General features: G+C 45.9%; 1 protein-coding gene across 1 annotated transcript in view; it reads right to left on the reverse strand.

The window, feature by feature from the left end:
* PAPPA (pappalysin 1) overlaps nucleotides 1-19,688 on the reverse strand; it is a 259,190-nt gene that overhangs the window by 90,268 nt on the left and 149,234 nt on the right. Inside the window, exons 11-12 of the mRNA XM_063144791.1 lie at nucleotides 2,939-3,037; nucleotides 505-649 (exon numbers count right to left, since the gene is read on the reverse strand). Coding sequence (XP_063000861.1) covers nucleotides 505-649; nucleotides 2,939-3,037 — 244 coding nt within the window. The remainder of the gene's footprint in view (nucleotides 1-504; nucleotides 650-2,938; nucleotides 3,038-19,688) is intronic.

A 19,688-nucleotide genomic window follows, 5' to 3' on the forward strand; every position in this document is an offset into this window, starting at 1 on the left:
TCCCCGTACATTTCAGAACAGTAGCCTTCTTCCAAAGCAATCTTATAGATCCGAATTCTGAAATCAAACCAATAGAAGGGAGTTGAGTCTAAAACAGCTTGCAGAATCAGCTGGAATCTGACTTCCTGTAACTTGAGCCCGTTATTCCATGTCCTGCACTCTGGGAGGATCGAGAAGAGATCCTTGCCCTCCTCTGTGTGACAACCTATTTGAAGAGTGCTATCATGTCTCCCCTCAATCTTCTCTTCTCCAGGCTAAACATGCCCAGCTGTTTCAGTCTCTTTTAATAGGGCTTTGTTTCCAGACCCCTGATCATCCTCGTTGCCCTCCTCTGAACACGCTCCAGCTTATCTGCGTCCTTCTTGAATTGAATTTTTCACTCTCATTCTGAAGGTTCTATCTTTCCCCCTTCCCTCAAATACGATTGCCCTCAAAAAAAAAAAAAAAAAGGAGATTCAATTAATGTTACTATGGAGAGCAAAAGAGCTGGCAGATGGTTCTTACCAAGGTCATGAGTTTGGTTTTCAGTGTCAACGAGTTGCACAAAAATCGCCTCTTGCTTCTGATCAAGTTCCATCTGTGACCATGTTCCATCTGTGACCAAGTGGATAATCACGGCTGCAGCCACCATTGGGTGTGAGAAGAAAGCCTGAGGAGAGAAGGGAGGGAACACTGAAGTACATCAGGTGCGTGCCTCGGTTGGTTTGTATTTACTCTCTTAAATGAACACCATTTTTGGCCAAGACTGGACATATATCTAGAACATCCTTCCCCAACCAGGTTCTCTCTAGAGGTGATGGACTCCAATTCTGATCTGGTCGAAGGCAACTAACAACGAAAAAGTGGGAGAAAGATCTACCTGAAGCTCTGTGTCTCTTTCAAGGTGGGACCATGTCTCCTACATCTACACTAGAGGCTTAAAAATGGCTTCAATAGCTCTTTCCACTCTACAAGGGATCCTTGGGTCTGTTGTTCTGGGAGGGGTAACACAACCATCTCAGGAAACTCACCAACTGCAATGATCAGGATACAATGTGGGGAAGATATGGCAATTTCCCTTAATTTTATTTTAAACAATAAAATATGCCTTAGAGCAGCCGTCCCCAAAATGTTACCCTCTAGATGCTTTGGATTTCAATTCCCCACCAACTCAAGCCAGCATGGCGATGGCCAGGAATCTAGAGAGTTGTTAGTTTTACCCTACCCTGTGCCTGTTTACCCTACCCAGTGCCTGTTTCCATTCTCTTCCCCTCCTTATTGCTTTACTATGATTTTATTAGAATGTAAGCCTATGCTGCAGGGCCTTGCTATTTACTGTTTTACTCTGTACAGCACCATGTGCATTGATGGTGCTATATAAATAAATAAATAAATAAATAAATAAATAAATAATAATAGTCTAAAACATCTGGAGGGCCACAGGCTGGGGAAGGCTGTTTTTGCCTGGTGGGAACTTGGGCATTATGGTAGAGTCCAGGTAAAATACCACCCTAAGTCCTATTTAGAAGAGACCCATTCAAATGAATCAGTCTTAAGCTAATCAAGACTTACTTAGGTCACCTTCAGTTGAATGGGTTTACTCGAAGTAGGGCATCTGTTAGAGTTTACCCTCTGATCTCACATTTATGAAATGCAAGTGTCAAGAGTAACAGGCAATGGATGAATGACCAACCATATGGAAAGGAGGACAAGGCTCCTGTATCTTTAACAGCTGTATAGAAAGGGGGGTTGAATTAGGTGTTATTTGTGTGCAAGCAGCACCTGGTGAAATTCCCTCTTCATCGGAACAGTTAAAGTTGCAGGAGCCCTGCCCTCTTTAAATAGAGTGACCAGATAAAAAAAGAGGGCAGGGCTTCTGCAGCTTTAACGATACAACTGTTAAGAATACAGGACCCCTGTCCTCTTTTCCATATGGTCACCCTAACTCTATGACAATGGGCTACCTGGAGGAGATGATACTCCTCCCCACCTCAACCCATGTCTGGAATCCTCCAACTCATTTGCTTAGAAGGTTAATAGAGAGCCAGTGTGGTGCAGTGGCTAAGGTGTTGGACTGGGAGTCGGGAGATCCGGGTTCTAGTCCCCACTCGGCCATGGAAACCCACTGGGTGACTTTGGGCCAGTCACAGACTCTCAGCCCAACCCACCTCACAGGGTTGTTGTTGTGAGGATAAAAAATGGAGCGGAGGAGGGTTATGTACACTGCCTTGAGTTCGTTGGAGGAAAAAAGGTGGGATATAAATGTAATAAATAAATAAAATAAACATTCCAGCCAAAGAAAAACCTTGCTATGGTTTTTCCATAGGGAGGGGAAAGAATTCAGACCCCAAAGAACCCATCTCTCCCTGCTGCTTCTTGGGGGAAGGCCATGAACGAGAGAAGCCAAGGCAGATCCTGTGGACCAGGGGCGCAATCCTATGCAGGTTTAGACAGGAAAAGTCCTACAACTTGCAGCGTTCCCCAGCTGGACTTCAGGACTTTTTCCCCTCTAAACCTGCATAGGGTTCTGCCCCAAGTTATTATGGAGAGAGTGGTGAACCCTATGCATTGCTTGACCCTTTGAGTGAAAGACAAGGCCCTTCTCTTCTTCATCATCATCAGTACCTCCCCCCACCCCACACGTACTTATTTTTCTCCTCCCTTTTTCTTTTTTCTGTTTCTTCTTCCTCTCTTCACCAGGGTTGTCTGGAAGGTGGATTGAGTTATTGGTTTATACTGCATTGCAGGGGACAGTAGATCCGTTATGAATACGGAAATGTTTGCACTAACTTATATTTTCTCTTCCGATCCCAGAGGAAATGTTTCTGGTAGGAAGGAGAAGATTTGGACTGGGTGGGTAGGCGAGCGGAATGTTTTGTATTTGTTTGTGCTTTTGAAAAAAAAGTTACAGAAGGTTCACTAAACAGGGCCGGGGTTTTCTAAAAATGCCATTGCTTACCTTAAGCCAGAAAACATTATGGGTGTTGTTGGCGGTGCAGGGATACCACGCGTACTGCGCCATTTCGCCACTGAATTCATGCACCTTGGTTCGGCACGCCTGAAAGAAACAGGAGGACAATTAGGCAACTGCGCTCTGGGACAGGTTGCAGGAAAGACCGGTGGAATTTGCAGGTTAGGCGACACGGGCGCAGCTTCGCAGCCACCGCGGGGCTTCCCCGCGACGCTGCATTTTGAAAAAGTCGGGGATTTGCTCCGAGTTTTTCAATTGGAGCAACGTCAATTCGGTGTTTCCACCACTTGACATTGCCCTGGGGGCAATCCAGGGGCAGTGCGTGGTGGAAGTCGATGGGCAATTGGTCACCTTCCACCTGGAAGAGGGTGGGGGTGTCTCGGGTCTTAGGATGGCCACCCAGAAACCTCGTGCTCCCTCCTCGGCGTTGGGATTACCCAACACTGCAAAGGGAGAGGGAAAGCGCAGGGTTTGAGAGAGAGGCAGTGTCAACTCAGCACTGTGAAGAAGCAGTGCCTTGCAGGAAGGCAGCAAAACCAAAAGGTGTTGTTGGGCCATCATACAGGCATGGCGATTTGCATGGTGCACCTCTGGACAAGGAGCAAAGAAGGGTGAAGTCCTTAACAAACAACCGTGTAATACTAAACAAAAAGTTAAGGAGATCTATCTATCTATCTATCTATCTATCTATCTATCTATCTATCTATCCACACACAGTAGAACGATAGTGTTTAATATACAAGAATAAAATTAAGATTAACAGTAATATTGTATTAAAAGTGCAATAGCATACTGCACAGAAACAACGTCTAACAGAAACGACGCTGAATAAAAAGGCCAAACGTGTTTCAACACAAAGTCTTCGTCAGTGGCCAATGCGGGCTGCTGTATGCTCCCTGGAGACTTAATTGGGCTGACTTTACAGTTCCCACAGTTATGTGGTAGAGGGTGTCACTCCCATTTGAAAATAATGCAGGGCCTCAGCCTCTTCAAACCGCCTAGGTTGTGGTCTTCAGATAAATGGTGTTCATTTGGACAACACACCCATTGTCTGGGTTTGCATGATCAGTGGGCAAAACAATGCAGGATGGGTTGTTTCCCTGAGTGCTTGTGTGTCCTGCTCACATGACCGGTGGTTACTCGCATAACCTAACAGGTTGTTGTGTCATCCAAAACAGTGTGTGTGGGGTATCTTCTAACCTACCCCACAACCCCGATAACAAGCCAGGGGCTGTAGGGTGGATTAAGAAGCAATCCCCACTGTGCCAATTATTTATTTATTTCATTTCATTTCATTTCATTTCTATACCGCCCAATAGCCGAAGCTCTCTGGGCAGTTCACAGAAATTAAAACCATGAAGAGCACAATAAAACAACCAACAATTTAAAAACACAAATACAAAAACAATATAAAAAGCACGACCAGGATAAAACGGCACAGCAAAAATTGATATAGGTTAAAATATGAGATTAAAACAATAGAGTTTAAATTTAAATTAAATTAGGTGTTAAAGTACTGAGAAAATGAAAAGGTCTTCAGCTGGCGACGAAAGGAAAACAATGTAGGCACCAAGCAAACCTCTCTGGGGAGCTCGTTCCACAGCTGGGGTGCCACAGCAGAGAAGGCCCTCCTCCTAGTAGCCACCTGCCTCACTTCCTTTGGCAGGGGCTCAGGGAGAAGGACCCCTGAGAATGACCTTAGGGTCCAGGCAGGTACATATGGGGGGAGGTGTTCCTTCAGATAGCCTGGCCCCAAGCTGCTTAGATAAGTGATCCAGACATCCAGATGTGGGGAATGGTGGTTGGTTTAAACTTGGTCCTGGCTTTATACAGAGTTTGAATGTTATTTTGAATGTAAAGACCATTTAAATACTGAGAGAATAAAAAGGTCTTCACCTGGTGTCTAAAAAGAATGTAGTGTAGGTGCCAAGCGAACCTCCTTAGGGAGCTCGTTCCACAGCTGGGGTGCCACAGCAGAGAAGGCCCTCCTCCTAGTAGCCACCTGCCTCACTTCCTTTGGCAGGGGCTCATGGAGAAGGACCCCTGTGGATGATCTTAAGGTCCGGGCAGGCACATATGGGAGGAGGCGTTCCTTCAGATAGCCTGGCCCCAAAGAAGGACCCCTGTGGCACGGCAACCCGCGACCTGGCACGGGCAATTAGGTCAACGCTGGTTGTGCGAACAGTAGGGCAGGGGAAACAAGCCATGTTGCCTTGCTCCCCTTGCGATCGTGTGAACCGGGCCATAGAATCATAGCATTGGTAAGAGGGAGCGTGGGGATCCTGAAATAAAATGCCTCTCATAGATTTGGGGGTTCTTTTCATTTCATGACGAAGGAGTGATATTTGGAGGCAATTCATGTCAGAACTCCCAACCTTCTTGCCAGCTGGGATGAGAGGCATTCTCAATATTCCAAAGTGAAACACAGGAAATCACCATTGTCCTACAATTGCTCTTAAATGCAGCATAAAAGCTGACCTTCTCTGGGCTCGTCAGATAACCCGGACATTCCTAAACACCGACTGATAGAAACCACAGAGATCACAAGTCTTGGGACACCAGAACCCTACTTCAGCAAGTGCTGACAAAGAACGTGAAGAAGAAAAACCAAATAATAATGGTTTGCATCCCTCCCCGGTGATTTTTTTTATTACATCACCATCTCATTCTTCTTCTAAGGCTGTGGGACCTCTGGATGTTGGACTGCAATTCCCAGCAGCCCCGGCCAGATTGGTTAATGGTGGGGGTAATGGAATGGATAGTTCGTCAACATCTGGAGGGCTGTCTGTCCCCCTGTTTGCTCTCAGGAGTTCAGGGCTGTGCATAATATTCTGTTTTTCCTGATGCCACTTCACAACGTCCTTGGAGGGTAGGTTAGGATGAGAGATAGTGACTGAGTGAAAGTTAGACACTTTGGTTGAGTGGGGATTTGAACTTGGATCTTCCAGGCCTACGTCCAGCATGCCAAGTGGGATCACAACAGCACACAGGCTTAAATCCTCCGTGTGATATTATTGCTGTAAGCCATACAACAGCCAAGTAAAGTAGACCAATTCCTCCTGTCACGTTACAAACGGGAGGACAGAGAAAGACAGACAGTGACTCACCTAAGGTCACTACTTGGCTACTGTGGGCTTCCCCAAGCCAAAGAAGTAACAATTTAAGCCTCCCAAAATGTAAACACAGGACTCGGCTTCTGATGTTTGCTCCATCTAAGCGTAACCGGATCCATCAAAACAGTATGGAATAGGATTCCGTCGGGCCAAAAGTGTGCTTTAAGGAAGTTTCCCGCAGCCTGGTGCCCTCCAGATGTGTTTGGACTGTGTTAGCCTCAGCCAGCATGGTTACTGGTCAAGAGTGTTGGGAATTGTACTCTAAAACATCTGGAAGGCACCAGGTTCGGGAGGCTGGATTAAGGCATCGGAGGGTGAAGAGGAAAGCTTTGAGAACAACAGCAAAGGCTGCTCCATCAATCTCTGCCAATGTATACGAAGGCCGGAATTTTGATTCTAGGGCCTTAGCTAGACCTACCTGTTAGTCCGCGATGGAGGGGTGAAGATCTCGCGATGGTTTTATCGCGAGATCCCCCTTCAGTTTATTTTATTTATTTTATTAGTTACATTTCTATACCGCCCAATAGATGGAGCTGTCTGGGCGGTTTACATGCGACGCGTGACGATCTCAGACAGAGAGGCGTCACGCCCGCCATTTTTAATTTTTTTCTTAAAGGGGCAGCAGCGAACAAACGCTAGTGCGCAAAAGGTAAAGATTTTTTTTTAAAAAATAATAATTTCCCTGCTCTCCTTACCCCACCCCTGATGGGCACAGTGCTCCTGAGCAGCTCTGCACCCCGTGCGTGGGTCCCGGGTCCTCGCAAGGAACCGCAAGGAGTCAGGACAAACTGCGGCACCCGGCCACCCATTCCGCGGTCTCGGGCCTAAAGGGGAAGGCGAGATCCCAGGGCAAGGAAGGGATCATCCCTCCCTGATCCCAGGATCCCCTGTGTGTCATGTGGACGCACAGGAACAATCCCGGGGATCACCCCTTGATTTTGCTCAGACTAGCTATGGCCTAGGTCTACTTCCCCAGGTCACTCTAGGATTGGACTGAACTACGTCTGAATACATCTGAATGGTATTCCCCGTAGTAACCTATGGCTGCGAGAGCTGGACCATAAGGAAAGCTGAGCGAAGGGCGATAGATGCTTTTGAACTGTGGTGTTGGAGGAAAATTCTGAGAGTGCCTTGGACTGCAAGAAGATCAAACCAGTCCATACTCCAGGAAATCAAGCCAGACCGCTCACTTGAGGGAATGGTATTAAAGGCAAAACTGAAGTACTTTGGCCACATCATGAGAAGACAGGACACCCTGGAGAAGAGGCTGATGCTAGGGAAAGTGGAAGGCAAAAGGAAGAGGGGCCGACCAAGGGCAAGATGGATGGATGATATTCTGGAGGTGACGGACTTGACCTTGGGGGAGCTAGGGGTGGCGACGGCTGACAGAAAGCTCTGGCATGGGCTGGTCCATGAAGTCACGAAGAGTTGGAAGCGACTGAACGAATAAACAACAAACGTCTGAATAGGGCCCTTTGGGGGGCTTCCTGGGCTTCCACGCCATGCCCAACTCAGCTTCCTTTGCAAGCCAAGCTGCATGGTTCCCCCGAGCACTGGGGACTTGAACACATTTTGTTGTGCAAATTACAGCCATGGGTTGCACCCATTTTCCTCATTTGCACTGCCCACGGCTGTAATTTGCGCCCATTACGCAGGTTTGCTTCCTGTAACTTGAGCCCGTTATCCCGTGTCCTGCACTCTGAGATGATCAAGAAGAGAACCTGGCTCTCCTCTGTGTGGCATCCCGAAAATGCAAAAAACTGGGTCAGGGTTTACCACTAAGAACATACAATATGGAATGGCCTTGGTTGATAGGGAGATTTAGAGTGAAAGCGTTTGAAAGGGAGAAGGTAGGGCCCAATCTGTGGTAGAACTGTGCCCTGCCTGCCTTGGCTCAGATAGGGAGCTTGTAGGACATGGTCCTATATTTATTTATTTATTACACTTATTTATTATATATACCGCCCCCATAGCCAGGGCTCTCTGGGCGGTTTACAGAAATTCTAAAATTGAGGTAAAAACAAGTATACAAAATTTAAAATTCTAAAACACAGAACATACACACATAAAGCATTAAAAGCCGTTAAAAAACTAAATATGTGGTTGATTAAGATGTGCCGCCATATGCCTGGGCAAAGAGGAAAGTCTTAACCTGGCGCCGGAAAAATAGCAGCGTTGGTGCCAGGCGAGCCTCGTCAGGGAGATCGTTCCGTAGTCTGGGGGCCACCACCGAAAAGGCCCTGTCCCTTGTTGCCACACTCTGAGCCTCTCTCGGAGTAGGCACCCGGAGGAGGACCTTAGATGTTGAACGTAGTGACTGGGTATATTCACGTCGGGAGAGGCGTTCCGTCAGGTATTGTGGTCCTAAGCTGTGTAAGGCTTTATAGGTCAAAACCAGCACCTTGAATTGGGCTCGGAAACATACAGGCAGCCAGTGCAAGCGGACCAGAGCAGGTGTTATATGGTCGAACCTTCTGGTTCCCGAAATCAAACTGGCCGCTGCATTTTGCACGAGCTGCAGCTTAAGCTACATAGCTTAAGCTAAGCTTTCCCAACCTGGTGCCAGTGGAGGCTGGTGGCCCTGAAGTCAGTGGGGCAATGAATCCGCTCTGGGTTTCAGTCAGAACCAGTCATCATTCTAAAGGACCTCTCCAAGGTGTTCGCTTAAGAGTTCCAACTGGTTCTGTCTGAAACCTAGAGTGGACTCTCCACCCCACTGATACTGGATCCACCAGCCTCGTCTACTTGGTGCCCCGTAGATATGTTTGGACTGCAACACCCCAAATTTCCAGGCAGATTAGGGGTGCTGGCCTAAACGTACCTGACAGCAGCCCCTGAAGGATAACTGTGACAAGAGAGGGATTCTCTGCTGTGTTGCTAACCCCATGTGTCGTTTCTCACACGCCCTTTGTCCCTTGATGTCGTTTCTCACACGCCCTTTGTCCCTTGATGTGGAGTAGAAATCACCCCCCGCCCTCATCAAGAGGCCATAAAACCCAAGACAGGACAAGTTATTTTGCCACCTGAAACGCAAAGAATCCACAAACACCTCTTCCTTTCCCCATCATTTAAAAAAATAAAGAGTACAATAACAGAAACGCAAGCATTTCGGTCTTGCTGCTGCATTTGTGAACCGCCCAGAGAGCTTCGGCTATTGGGTGGTATAGAAATGCAATAAATAAAATAGCAACCACTCTGTCTAAGGGCAGGGCCGGCCCTGAGTCCAGAATGATGAACAGAGGGGCTTCTAAGAGATATTTTCAAGGTTGCCGGTGGTGGAGGAGAAGGCGTTCCACAACCCTCCAAGCGAGAATAGTTCCCTTCTATTCACCAGCAAATAGTCCAAGCAACCCAAGAGCAGCGCTCCGAATATTTGGGAAAGGAGAGGTTGGATTGGCCAACAGTGAGGTAATGATTTCTCTAATTTGACTCCCCAAAGGCTGAGAGCAAAAGAATCTACGGGCAAAACATAAATCAAGTTTAATGGGCTGGAAGAAGTTTTTCAGTTTTGTTTAAAAAAAAAAGAAAGGGGAGGGGGGAAGAAAACTCTAACTGGGACCAAACTTCAGCGAGACATGCCAGCGGATAGTGTTACATTTTACAACAGTGCAAGACTTTACATAAACTATCTTTGGCATTTGAAATCCATTCCAGCAATTCGACATGTATCATTTTGCAATTCTCCTTTCTTGCATTTTCAGCAGACTGTCTTCTTGTTGGGGAGAATGGCTTCCCCCGACCCCCACTTCATTTTAATACCTATCCAGTTAGGGGATTTATCCTCCCCACATCTGCAAGTTATATGGCCAGAGAACTCTCTGACACAAATGAAGAGCTTTGCTCGATTTCGACGGCCCTCGCGGTGTGCCTCCCTGCTCTCTCCTAAACCCTCGGCCCCCCAAAACATGCGGAGGACTTTGGGTTTGGCTCAGTCCACGTGTCGCTTAATGGATGAGTGAGAACCGCTATTAAAAGCTGACCCAAAGCCTCCACTAAAAAATTTGAGCCAAACCCAAAACAAACCATTGTTGAGGTTCAGGAAAGCTCTGATAATTTAAAATATCTCTGTTTCCTTCCCCCCTCTTTTCTTCTTCTTCTTCTTTTTTTTTTTTTTTTTTTGCGGACCTCAGCACTTTTCCAGGATTCGTCTGCAACTAGAAGCAGAAATCTTAAAAGCACAGGAGGAATCCTGTCGGTCGGAGCCTTTCAAAGTTCTGTTTTGCAGACTCAGAAGATCTTTTTGAGATTCGATTGTACACGCTCCCTCAAATAATACCCTCTAGAGGTTTGGAGCTGAATCAATTAATCGGCTAAGGATGTGAATCTGTTTTAAAGCTTTCTGAGCTGCCCAATAACCATGCAGCTCAACACCATTCATTCACTGATTTTCTGTACACATACAGTGACCATGGTTGATACATACCATCTTTTTCCTCCTCTTTTCCACTGAATGATGCATCCTCTAAAATAATGCTTTATCCCCCACAGAACTCTTGTTTTATGCAATTATATGCAAATTCAATAAATTAAGCAATTACAACCAATCAATACCTTTTTAAATTTTATTACTGCATTAATATCCCGCCTTTTCCCCTTTCAAGGAACCCAAGGTAGCATGCAAAATCCTCCTCCACTTCATTTTATCCTCACAGTAACAACCCTGTGAGATATGTTGGGCTGAGAGTCTGTGACTGGCTCAAAGTCACCCAGGCCATAGCTAGACCTAAGGTTTATCCCAGGATCATCCCGGGTTTGTCCCTGCCTGAGCGCTGGATGCCCTGTGTGGCACTTAGATGAACAGGTTTGACCCCAGGACAATCCTGGGATAAACCTTAGGTCTAGCTTTGGCCCCAGTGACCTTCTATGGCCGAGGAGGGACTAGAACCCGGGTCTCCCGCCTCCCAGTCCAACACTTTAGCCACTACATTACACTGGCTTCTCGTGATTATTATATCCTAATTTCAACTTCACATCCTGTAACATTTTAAGTCGCTGCCATCAGAGAGATTCTTGGTTTAATCTTGGTAGGATTATTTAGTCCCCTTACTACCAAGTGGGGGCATCTTCCCAAATCATCAAAGTACATTAGTGACCCTGTTCAGACAACATGCTAAGCCATGGTGGTTAAGCCCATTGAGCTCAACATTATGTCTTAGTGTGTTGTGCGAAACATTCCTAACCATGGTGGCTACGTAACCATGGTTTGCGGCCTAACCATGGCTTAGTGTGTTGTCTGAACAGGTCCAATGTGTTCATCATTCCACTCTTCCACTACTTTGATCTCTTAAGTACAGTGATACTGCAACGACACCGACCTCACCCAGAAGGCCTTGCCTGGCACACCCTTCTCAAGCCAAGCGCCACCTCTTGAAAAGCCTGAGGAAAGGGTAAAAACAACCCAACCTCTCCCCTATATGTGAGGGAACAAGGGAAAGGGTTTTGGAAAAATAGGTTCTATTACTGAGGTACTGAACTGCAGGTGTATTGGTAGATGTTTTTCCACTGTGTAATACAGCAGGTAATAAATCCGAGCTGACGCGTGGTTTGTGGTAACAGAACACAAAGTAAAGTTCATTGAAATTGAACAAATCTTTAGTATTTCAATTTAGATCAAACCTGCTTATTTTTATATTTAAAACAACAATCCCAAGTCCCTTAAAGTCCTATCTCTTCTCACTCCTCACACCAAACACTCTCACGAAGCACAAGCCAGACTAAAACTCCCAGACTAAAACCAAACCTCCGACTAACACAATCTCCTCAGCCAGCCTATTTATACTCCTCCCTCCCGCATCACTGGCCACACCCACTCAGCCACACCTACTCAGCCACACCCACTCAGTCAAACATTCCACACTCGCTAGACATACAAGCCCAGACATACCTAAGGGACAGAAAGGTGGGTATCGCCACAGGTACCTTTCCAAAGCATCCAGGGTGAGTCTGGGCTCTGATAAGACAAGCTCACAAACAGGTTCCCCACGGATCAGCCAGTTGTGAAGTGAGGCCAAGGCCTCCAACAGTGCGCATGTGCGCAGTTCCTCCATGCTCAGTCTCTGCTCACCCATTCACACCTCCTTTGTGAAGTGCCCCTATGCCAGTCCACCCCATCACATGTTTATCTGGTGGTGTGGTGGCCGCTGTGGGCACCAGCAGTGGCACAAACCAGCCAGTGGTGGGACTGTCGGAGGCCGCCATTTTAATTTTTCGCCATTTTCCTGTAGTAGCGCCATTGCGGGAAATTGAAACGGCTGCTCCCGGCCAGCTTGGCAGTGACTGGAAGGCCAGAAAAAGGGGTGGAGTGCGGTTGGGTGGGGACCCAGGCAGACATTAGTGCTGCCCCCCTGCTGAGAGGCTGACACCAGCTCTACGAACCATTGTGGCGATTAACTGGAAGAGGTGGGAAAGCAACCCATTTTATATCATGTTTTTATACTGTTTGTTTTAGGCTTTGAATGGTTTTAGTTTTTGTGAACCGCCCAGGGAGCTTCGGCTGTTGGGCGGTATAAAAATGCAATAAATAATAATAATAATAATAATAATAATAATAACAACAACCTCAGCCAAAGAAGAAGCACCCAACATGGAGCTTTTGCAGGAGAATGGCAAATTTGGGGTGCAATCCTGTCTGTATTTAAATTTATAGCAAGAATTTCCATTTATTTATTTATTTATTTATTTATTTATTACATTTCTATACCGCCCAATAGCCGGAGCTCTCTGGGCGGTTCACAAAAATTGATATCCAGGGTGGGATTGTTGCCTTTGTGTTGTGCCGTCCGGTATTCCTCAAGTATTATACTCGCGAAATAAGGGCGGTAATGAAATTCACTGTCTGCTCAACACTGAAAGTTTAAATAACTTGAGGAAAATAATAATTAAAAAAGTCTTTGCCTGGGATTGAATCCTTAGTAAAGAAGGCGCCAAGAGAATCTCTCTAAGGAAGGTAGAGGAAGGTAAACCGCCCAGAGAGCTTCGGCTATGGGGCGGTATATAAATGTAATAAATAAATAAATAAATAAATAAATAAATAAATAAATGTGTGTGTGTGTGTGACCACCAAAGGCGGCCATCTACCCAGTTTTCACCCACCTCAACTTTGATGGAAGGGGCATTTTGCAGTATTCTAAGGATGTAACCTATAAACCCAAAAGACTTTTGAGCATGCAATCCTATGCACACTTACTTGAGATGAAGTCCCATTGAACTTAGCAGGGATGACTGCTGAGTAGATAGGTATAGGACTGTACTGCTAACTTCTTTAAAAACAGAGGCTTTGTGACGCTGGGGTGTTACTTGTTATGGGACCACCAGGACTTGATATGTGCAAACCAGCCTTGTGTAGATAAACATCCTTCACAGAGGTACTCAGAAGATGTTCTCCGAACATAGTGAGAGTTCAAAAAGATATTCACCACAAGAGTTGGTTTCCCTCCCAACCCATCAAAATGATGGAATATTTTGCTTATTAAGAAAGGGAAGAACGTCTGACGAACCAGCAGGTGGTCAACCACAGATATTCTTGTGGTCAAGGCTGAGTGGAGTTGAGTATACGCTGACTATCCTAAACTAGACAGCATAATAGCTTTTGTAAACTGCCCAGAGAGCTTTGGCTATGGGGCGGTATATAAATGTTATAAATCATCATCATCTTTTATATGTTGGTCAACCAAATATGGACGCTGGGATATTATATAACTTGTATACTAATAAGTAACCTGTAACATAACCAGAAAACCAGAAGTCCAGATAGCTATCAGAGAACTTGTGGACCAGAGCATTATCTAAACTTTTGTTTATCTAACCATATAAATACAGATAATCAGATCCAAGATGGTGGGCAGAACATAGTATTGACCAAGAACACATCCTCTTTGACCCTCTGTCCTGTTGGGTCTCCTTGGCCACAAGATGGCACGACTGATGGGCCAAGAACGTGAATTTGGACTCAAAGGCCTTATAGGTCCCTTCCATCTCAACTATTCTATGATTCTGTGAACTTTTCTGTGTTGGGAAGGCACATTAAAAGGATTTTCTTTTAGAGTAACTGGGACAAACTGCATCTTTAGGAAGGCACTGGAACAATTTGGTCACGCCAATTTGTGTTGGAAAGCAAAAGTATTGTAAGGTCGAAAATGCCATCATTTATATTGTCCCCAGAGTTGCTTATGTAAAGAACAACAGTGTGATGGGGCTGCAAAAAAACAAATGCTATTTTGGGCTGCATTAATAGAAATATAGCTTCCAAATTATGTGTGAGGTAGTGGTTCCCCTCTATCCAGCACTGGTTATGTTAGGCCTCATTTTGAGTATTGCATCCAGTTCTGGGCACCAGACTTTGAGAAGGATGCAGACAAGCTGGAGGGGGTTCAGAGGAGGGCAACAAGGATGATCACGGGTCTGGAAAAAAGCCCGATGAGGAGAGACTGAAAGAACTGGGCATGTTTAGCCTTGAGAAGAGAAGATTGAGGGGAGACGTGATAGCGCTCTTCAAATATTAAAAAGTTGTCACACAGAGGAGGGCCAGGATCTCCTCTCGATCCTCCCAGAGTGCAGGACACGTAATAATGGGATCAAGTTACAGGAAGCCAGTTTCCGTCTGGACATCAGAAAAAACTTCTTGACTGTTAGAGCAGTACGACAATGGAACCAGTGACCTAGGGAGGTGGTGGGCTCTCCCACACTAGAGGCCTTCAAGAGGCAGATGGACAGCCATCTGTCAGGTATGCTTTAATGTGGATTCGAAAGCCTTATTGGACCCTTCCAACTCTACTATTCTATGATTCTATGGCCAAATCTATACCCTGTGTCAAATCATGATGATTCCATCATGGGAACACTATATCCCTTTTTCACACTGATACCTTGTAGGACACACAATGACATTTGTTGCGGTGTTTTGAATAACGTGGAATAAACAGCAGGAAATCACACTACGAAACGAGTAGATGGAATGTATAATGTGCCCCAACAGTCATCAGTGCACTTCAATACCGCTATAAAGCAGTAGTTTGAATCCAGCCTTTGATTCTAACACTGACTCTGAGTTCGTCGCTGGACCTAAGGTTTATCCCAGGATTGTCCTGGGGTCAAACCTGTTCATCCAAGTGCCACACAGGGCATCCAGCGCTCAAGCAGGGACGAACCCGGGATGATCCTGGGATAAACCTTAGGTCTAGCTACGGCCTGAGAGAGCTTCAGCCGCCTCCCTGAGTTTTCTTCTTGCAATCATTGCTGAAAGACGTCTTGCAACAGATCAATCACAGGACCCAGATCCCAGATGATCTCTTCGTTCAAGACTAGGATGGAAGAGCCTTTTCTATCTGGCCCCTAATTGTAGATCTCAAAATGTGGCCCGGTTCACCTGGGACCAATATTTTACCTTTTGATCTCTGGGTCTCGAGCCTTGAAGGGGCCTTAGAGGCAGAGGGGCAGTTCTCTCAAGGCCTACGAAGCCACGGAGCCCGCTTGCCCTCTGCTCCTACCGACGAACGGCTGGAAGCCTTTGCGTCCATTTCCTGGCCTCGTATCCCAACCCTCCCTTCTCCAAAGCTGCTTTCAATTAGAGGACTCTAACGTTGTCTCTGCCTTCCAGTGCATTCTAAATCCAGCTTCATTTTCTTTCCACCCACACACTGTATGTAAAGACTGGGAAGAGCTGGAGACAGAAGTGAACAAGGGCAGAGGGAGGCACAGATTATGTTCCCAGGCCCAAGGGATGGCGTGAGGTTTCCTTTTCATTTACCCTAGTTTTTGCCAATGATAAGGCAACACGTCCCGCCCTCCCTCGCCGCCACCGCTCAAAGCTGCCACTCTGGGCTTTCATCCTGTATCCCTGAAGATTCCCAGGAATGTGGGGGGGGGGGAGAGGAGGAAAGTGATCTAGCAGGCAGGCATCATTCGCACACACACCCCTACACACACACACACACATCCCTCCCCAGGAGCCAATTCACAGGCAATGGTCTTTTGCCCATGGGGAAATATATATATACATCTCAACATGTTACAGAGGCCTGCAGAAGTGATGTGCCTTTGGCAGGGAGTTCTAAAAAGGAGTTCACTTCCTTGCTTCTCCTGAATCTGTTCTGCAAGACTATCTGCGGATTTTGCAAAGACCGGGGCAGTAGGGAAGGGAGGCCACAGTTGTCCTAAGATGCGGCCTCAGGACTTCAAACTGAAGTCTCCCGCTGCAGGGCGTGAGATGCCCCAGCATGGCGCCTCCGTGTTCATGCACGGACATTCACCGGGATGTGTGCTAGAGACATGAGGCACCCTCCTTCCTTCCCAGCGATTGAGAGGTTCAAGCTGCAACCCCGCGTGCCCATTTACGTGGGGTTATATCCAATTGAACCCAATGAGACATACTTCTGAGTAGGAGCCCTGCCCTCTTTTGTATCTGGTCACTCTAGCATAGCTCCTGCAGCTTTTGCTGTTGTGATGACGAGGGGATTTCACCAATGGCACCTGCTGAAATGCCCTTTTCTATACAACTGTGAAAGATACAGGAGCCCGGTCCTCCTTTCCATAGGGTCACCCTACGGTTCAGAAGACACCTTACGTTAGCTCTTGTAGTCTTCGTCACCCTACGAAGACTACAAGAGCTAACGTCTCCCACCAACATTTTAGCACGGCATTCCCCTCAAAGACAACAATAGGAACAACATTAGCACTTTTGGGCTGGCTTTGCAGTTCTGTGTTTGTGTTTTTATTATTTCTGCTGACTGCTTTCCTGCTGCTCTTTTGAGTTGCGGCTTTTTAACATCTTCAGTGTAATTTGCTTTGACATTTATTTTAATTCTTTGCAAGCCACCCTGGGAACTCAGCGAAGGGCGGGTTACACACCCTTGAAAACCAAACTAATGGACGAAAATGAAAGCAGAATGAGAGATTTTCCAAGGACCCGGGATCAGGAAAGAGGGACTTCTCCATGATAAATAGGGCTGGTTGGCATATTCCTACCTGGCTTCACCTGAGCTCACCCCTGATGTTCTTTGCCTAAAGCAACTCCATCTGTCAACCAGCTCAAGGGATCATGTTTGCCAAACCATCCCAGGTGGGGCTTAGCAAGCATCTTAGTTCAGCTCATTGCAAAGGAAACGAAACAACACAAACCCTCAAGTTTCAAGGTAGTTGCTGGCATCTGGAGAAAACATCTGCCTGCCATGCTAGGAAGAAAAAATGAAAACAAATCAAAACAGTGCCGATTCTTAGGACATAAGAGCCATCCTGGATCAGGCCAAGGGTCCATCTAGTCCAGCACACCGTTCGCACAGTGGCCAACCAGAAGTGCACAGACGTAAGAAGACAGAACCTACATGGCTGCAGGAGCTAGACTAGAGTGACCAAATTTAAAAGAGGGCAGGGCACCTGCAACTTTAACTGTTGTGATGAAGAGGGAATTTCACCAGGTTCTCCATATATACAAATGACACCTGCTGAAATTTCCTTTTCAATACAACTGTTAAAGATACAGGAGCCCTGTCCTCCTTTTCATATGGTCACCCAGCATGCCATTAAACTGTAAACTCAATATTTTCAACATAAAACATGGCTTCCACTATCTAATCTATTAAAGGGATCGTTCAGAAGACACCTGAAAATATGGCTTTAACCATGGTGGTTAAGCCAGAAAGCTAGGCCGTGTTCAGAAGACACCTTAAACAATGGCTTTAACCATGGTGGTTAAGCCAGAAAGACAGGCTGTGTTCAGAAGACACCTTAAACCATGGCTTTAACCACAGCGAATAAGTCTTTTTGCTTTATTCACCATAGTTAAAGCCGCGGTTTAAGGTGTCTTCTGAACACAGCCTGTCTTTCTGGCTTAACCACTGTATTTAAAGCCATGGTTTACGGTGTCTTTTGAACGGGGTCACTGTCTGTTTGGACTGGCAGGAGATGCAAGGGGTACAATCTGAGACCTTCTGCAAGCTTCTTTTAAAAAAATCTATTTTTAATGTGTTTTTATTCTGTTTTTATTTTATTTTATCTTGTACAACGCTCTGAAATTTTGAATGGGGAGCTGTATATAAATATTGTAAATAAATAAATAAATAAATAAAGTGTATGTTTTACCACTGAGTTATGGCCACTTCTAGGAATGTGAGAAATTGCCCTTTACTAGGTCCGAGCATTGGTCCAACTAGCTTTGTACTTGTCTTCAACTCCCATCAGCCTTAGGCAGTGGACAATGGTCAGGAACCCTGGGGGTTGTAATCCAAAGTATCTGGAAGGTACCAAGCTGGTGAGCACTGGTCTACAATGGCTCTCCAGGGTTTGAGACAAGGGGTCTTACTCAGCCTAGGGTGACCACATGAAAAGGAAGACAGGGCTCTTGTATCTTGAACAGTTCTATAGAAAAGGGAATTTCAGCAGGTGTCATTTGTATGCATGCAGCACCTGGTGAAATTCCCTCTTCATCACAACAGTTAAAGCTGCAGGAGCACTGTCCTGCTTTCCATATGGACACCCTAGCTCAGCCTTACCAGGGACTGAACCTTGGGATCTTCTCCATGCAAAAGCAGGAGTTTCACCACTGAGTTAGCATTCTTTGGTGGACACTGCGCATCAACCAAAACAGAGATTCTTCCACCCTGAGTTAGGCTATAATCCTATAGCCACTCACCTGGTAGTATGTCTCAATGAGCTGAACGGGACTTACTTTTGAGTAGACATGTAAGGATAGTGTTAAGAATGGGCCAACTCCATATTACCTCCAAGTCCTCCTTAGTTCAGAAGCATGTGGATGTCAGTTTCACCAGTGCAATCCTATCCATATTTACTCGGTGTTATACCCCACTGTATTCAGTGGGGCTCATTTCCATGTAAGCATGCATAGGACGGGAACCAAAGAGCAGAATATGGTGCAAAAAATATGGAAACAATCCCATCTCTTGTGCAGAATGATGAACAGGGTCATCTTGTTCAGGGACTGAGCAATTACTCTATGCTGACACATTCTCTTTGACTCTAGTCCAGATGGTGACATAAAGGATTCCCACGCAACTGTGCAATTACACAGAACTTGCCAGGTGAACCATGGGGAATCCTTTTTTTTTTTTTAGGAGTCAAAACTCTGCCCTTGTACAATCTGTATCCTTTTTTTTAAAAAAAAAAATTAGAGCTAAGCTGAAATGTCTCAGAAGACCTTTTCCTGAGAATATGTCTGAGATACCAATTCAACTTAGAGGATTTCTCAAATTGATTCCAGGATTGGAGCATTCACTCTTTACTGAGGATTTCAGTTCCTTTAGTTGCTTTACATCTTATTTACTATCTAGGTTACAGATACACATGTGCACATTGATAAAGTACTCCTCCTCCCTGCAAAGAAAATGGTGGAAGCCAGCATCTGTTGGCCACTGTTGGAAACAAAAGGCAGCATCCGATCTCAATCCTACATAGAATAGACCCATTTCAATAGTTCTACTCTATGTAGGACTAACATGGGATACTACCCAAAGTGCTGGACTAGATCAAGGTTGGGGAGCCTGTGGTCCTCCAGATGTTATTGGTCTCCAACTCCCATCAGTATGGTGTAGTGGCAAAAGTGTCGGACTGGGAGTTGGGAGATCCGGGTTCTAGTCCCCACTTGGCCATGGAAACCCACTGGGTGACTTTGGGCC

This window comes from Elgaria multicarinata, chromosome 19 (genome assembly GCF_023053635.1).
Source record: "Elgaria multicarinata webbii isolate HBS135686 ecotype San Diego chromosome 19, rElgMul1.1.pri, whole genome shotgun sequence".
Taxonomy (NCBI): Eukaryota; Metazoa; Chordata; class Lepidosauria; order Squamata; family Anguidae; genus Elgaria; species Elgaria multicarinata.